At 39.1% G+C, this 4,263-nt stretch overlaps 1 protein-coding gene across 1 annotated transcript in view; it reads left to right on the top strand.

Annotated features, from left to right (window-relative positions):
• The first annotated feature begins 177 nt into the window (after positions 1 to 177).
• Positions 178 to 4,263, top strand: part of KMO (kynurenine 3-monooxygenase) — a 54,188-nt gene continuing 50,102 nt past the window's right edge. Inside the window, 1 exon segment of the mRNA XM_077901485.1 lies at positions 178 to 1,113. Within this exon segment, the coding sequence (XP_077757611.1) occupies positions 1,060 to 1,113 (54 nt within the window). The 5' untranslated portion in view covers positions 178 to 1,059.

Below are 4,263 nucleotides of genomic sequence, written 5' to 3'. Positions count from 1 at the left end.
TGTGGGATTCGATCCCGGGTCTCCAGGATCGCGCCCTGGGCCAAAGGCAGGCGCTAAACCGCTGCGCCACCCAGGGATCCCTTTTTTTTTTTTTAAGATTTTATTTATTTATTCACGAAAGACACAGAGAGAGAGGCAGAGACACAGGAAGAGGGAGAAGCAGGCTCCTCACAGGGAGCCTCACATGGGACTCCATCCAGAGACCCCAGGATCACGCCAAAGGCAGGCGCTTAACCGCTGAGCCACCCATTCTTACTTTATTTTACGCATCATGTTCCAGGAAAAACAAAACAAAACCCTCAATTCACAAATATGTACCAAAAATAAATAATATGCATGTAAAATGGGATGAAAGAAGACAAAGAAGTGGAGAGGTAATATGAATTCAGGGATGAGTTTAAAGAAGCACTCTTAATGTACAAATTAGATTCTAAGGTTTCTAGAAGCTAATGCAAAAAAAGGGAAGTGTGGTCAGTGACAAATTCAAAATCTTGCTCGGGAAGTATTAACATAGTTTTCCTTGGTGGTCTGTTAAAGACAATCCAAGAGGACCCTCGAGGTGTGCTTCCTGACTGGTCCTAATAACAAGAGCACATCAGTTGTGCCCCAAAGTCACCTTACTGTCCAAGGCAAGTGCAAGACGCTTTGGGACTTCAGATGAGGGCAGTTGCATTCACTGTTAATCATGAATGAAAAAGGAAGTAAGAATACATGCTGTAGAAAGAGAAGAAAAGCCGGTAACACTGTACTTTTACAAAATTTCCCGTCTTATACGCAAGACAGAGAGTAGATGTCTTCACTTGGCTGGATTTTTCAAAATTTGGTTATTGAATTCTCTTTTTTTTTCTTAAAGTCGGTCCCATTGTGCTTCAGGCTACTAAGGAGTTAAATGCTGTCTTCTAAGTTCAAGGGGAATTAGCCCAGCTCAAACACTGCGGCAGGCTAGGCTGGTTCACAAAGGCAGGGCTCCGGGGAGTATAAAGGGAGGAAAGTCAGCAGCCAGGAAACAGTTTCCTTTGTGACAGGAGCTACCACAGTTATACAACAACTTTGGAAGTCATGGAGTCATCAGACGTTCAAAGGAAAAAAATAGCTGTCATTGGTGGTGGCTTGGTAAGACTCTCTTTGGATATATTATTCCTGTTAGTGGTTTATGTCATCATTAGTCTTAATAATTATTACAAATCTCTTGTTCAGATTGTTCCTCTTCTTGTGAAACTTCTCTGATATTTAAATAAATCTATTTTAAATATGATGTTTATGGATATTTGCTCTTTTCTAGGAAAGGTATTTTTATTTCCGTTAAATACAAAATTGTCTATTTTACTCTTGTCCTTTTGGTCCATTTCTTAAAAATGAAAAACAGAACAAGTTGAATTTGATTTATCCCCATGTTGGCTATGTTTTTAAACAGATATTAGTGTAAGTAGTCATTTTAATCCAAATATTTATTTGGTGAATAACTCAGTTTATACTAATAATAGTAAGAATAAAAGCTAATGCAAAATCACTGCGTTGGATGTTCACTAGTTACTTGAGTAATTGTCACTGGACTTACTTGGCTGGTCCAATGGAGCACATAATGTTCTGGGGTGAGGGGCTCCCCTTTCCCTGAGTATAGGAGATGAACCTGCAGAGCCTCGCCCCACACCTAGATGTGGGAGGGGTCTTTCCTCTGCTGCCATTGTATCTTACCAAAGGTGGTCTGTTTAATGTGGGGCTGCCTCAAGCAAACTGTAGGTTCCACCCTCAATAGAATTCCTATTTTGGAATAAAAATATCACCATTGGTAAAAGCTTCATCATTTTATTTTCACCTTTGCTGTACTCATTTGTAGGCTTTTAGCTCATAGGTATTCATTCATTCATTTCCTCAACAAAAATTTCTTTCTTTTTTCAACAAAAATTTCTTAAGAGTCTAATGTGTGCCAGACACTATTCAAGGCTATATAGAAAAAAAAAGGCTATATAGAGATTAGTATAGTTTATGCCACACATTTATTTATATAGTATATGCTAATTTTGTCTTTTGTTCTGCCTTCCTTATGATCTTTTCCCCCAAAGTACTATGACAATTCCTCTAACATATTTCTGGTTCTAAATTTCAAAACACTAAGGAATGCTATCACATGCCGTGTTGGTCAATGCATGTGGCATATGGTGTCATTTCTTTATATTGGGCTTCCGTCCAGTTCTTTCCTATCAACATTTTGCATAAAGTGAGATTCATGTATTCACTACAATGTTACTGTGTGCCCACTATCTGCCAACGTTGTTTTAGTTACAAGAAGTACAGTGGTGAGCATTCCAGTGAGTTGAAAGAGAACAGAGAAGAAAACAAATAAATCATTTCAGTGTGAGATAGACATTGTAAAGAGATGCAAATAGGACAGTATTGTAAAAAGTCTTCACAGGCACTCATTTAAAGTATGGTCAGGGACAGCCTCGCTGAGAGGAGATATATGACCAGAGATCTGAATAATAGAAGGAAGCACCCATGTGAGGGACTTCAGGAAGCATTCCAGGAGGAAGGAAGAGACAGAAGAGGAACCCTGAAGTGTTCAAGGAGTAGACAGAAAGGCAGAAAGGACAAGGCTGGAGAAGGTAGTTCCTATGGCAAGAGAGCTGGGAGAGCCAGATCCTCTAGGGTCTTAGAGGGCAGAGCAAGAAGATTGTATTTTACTCTGAGCATAATGGGGAACCCCTAGAGGACTTTAGGCAGGAAAGCGAGCTGTGATTTTAAAAGATTCCTCAAGCTAGTATGTGGAGAAGGAGCAGAAAATTTTAAGACAAAATAGATCAGTTAAGACACTGTTGTGTTTGTTCAAGACTTGGACTGGAGGAGCAGCAGTGACACCTGTTAAAATGCCTCTTAGCTAAGGGGAGATAACAAATATGTGATTGCATATATGATTTTAGAAGGCATAAAAATGTGGGTATCATCCATGGGTTTTCGCTGAGTAACACTAAAATTCTTTGTCATGAATCACTTCATTATCTGGGCACATATGTGTGCTGAAACATAGAAGAAATGTATTAGAAGCAACTAAAACTTGGGGCACCTAGGTGACTCAACTGGTTGAGCATCTGACTCTTGATTTCAGCTCAAGTCATGATCTCAAGGGATCCAGCCCCTAGTTGGGCTCTGAGCTGAGTGTGGAGCCTACTTAAGATTCTCTTTCTCCTTTTCCCTGCTCACACTCTCTCTCTCTGTCTCAATAAATAAATAAATAAATAAATAAATAAATACATACATACATACATACATACATACAACTAAAATTCCTCTGCAAAGGAATCCTATCCACCTTATTGCTCAGGCTCATGCCTAGGAATCATGTTTGATTCCTTTTTTCATTTTATGTAGACCTCCAGTCCTTTTTTACTCCACCAGTAAGCCTTGGTGACTGTATATCCAAAATTGATTTCAAATCTGGCCATTGCTACCAACCCAGTCCAGACCATCATCATCCCTCATCTGCCTCCTGTGTCATCCCTCAGCTTTGACTCTTACGGACAGTCCATTCTCCACATAACAGCCACAACTGTCCTTTTAAATCATAAGTCTGGTAATTATTACTCTTTGTTAAGGCCTTCCAATGGTTCCCCATTGTGAATAAAATAAAACCCAACACTTTACCAAAGGCCCTACTTGAATGGAGCCTATACACCTGCCCAGCTTCATCATTTTCCTGTTTTGTGTTTTTTTAATAGTATCGATCAGCACCTAAAATCACATGTATTCTTTGTCTTTGAGTTTTGACCTATTGATTAAATATCTACTTCAACTAGAATACAAGCTTACATTTACCAATGTATTCCAGTGGCTGGAGACATGCCCAGCATTACTTGTTGTTATTATTTAGTTAGTATTTGATAGATGAATGAATGAGAGGGATGAAAAAATAGGAAAATGAAGGAAATGTCACAATGAACAAAACCCTGAATACTGATCACATTATGAGAAAAAGTATTAAATAAAGCAATTCAAGAAGGTTAAATTAAATATATAGAGGACAAATTAATTTTCTTGCCCATCTTCTTTTTTGCATCTTTTTGTTCACTTTTCCCATCCTCTTCTCACCTGTGAGCCATATCCTAGTACCTTACACTGTCTAGCATATCAAAGGCTCTCCCTGTCTCCTAAGGGGAAATTGCAACAGAGTTGAGAACTTTTCCTTTGAAGTCCAAAAGAGGGGCACCTGGGTGGCTTGGTTTTGGCTCTAGTCTTGATCTCAGGGTCATGAGCACACAATTCCCCACT

The sequence above is a fragment of the Canis aureus genome, chromosome 6 (assembly GCF_053574225.1).
Source record: "Canis aureus isolate CA01 chromosome 6, VMU_Caureus_v.1.0, whole genome shotgun sequence".
NCBI classification, from domain to species: Eukaryota; Metazoa; Chordata; class Mammalia; order Carnivora; family Canidae; genus Canis; species Canis aureus.
This window is presented reverse-complemented; position numbering and strand designations above follow the sequence as displayed.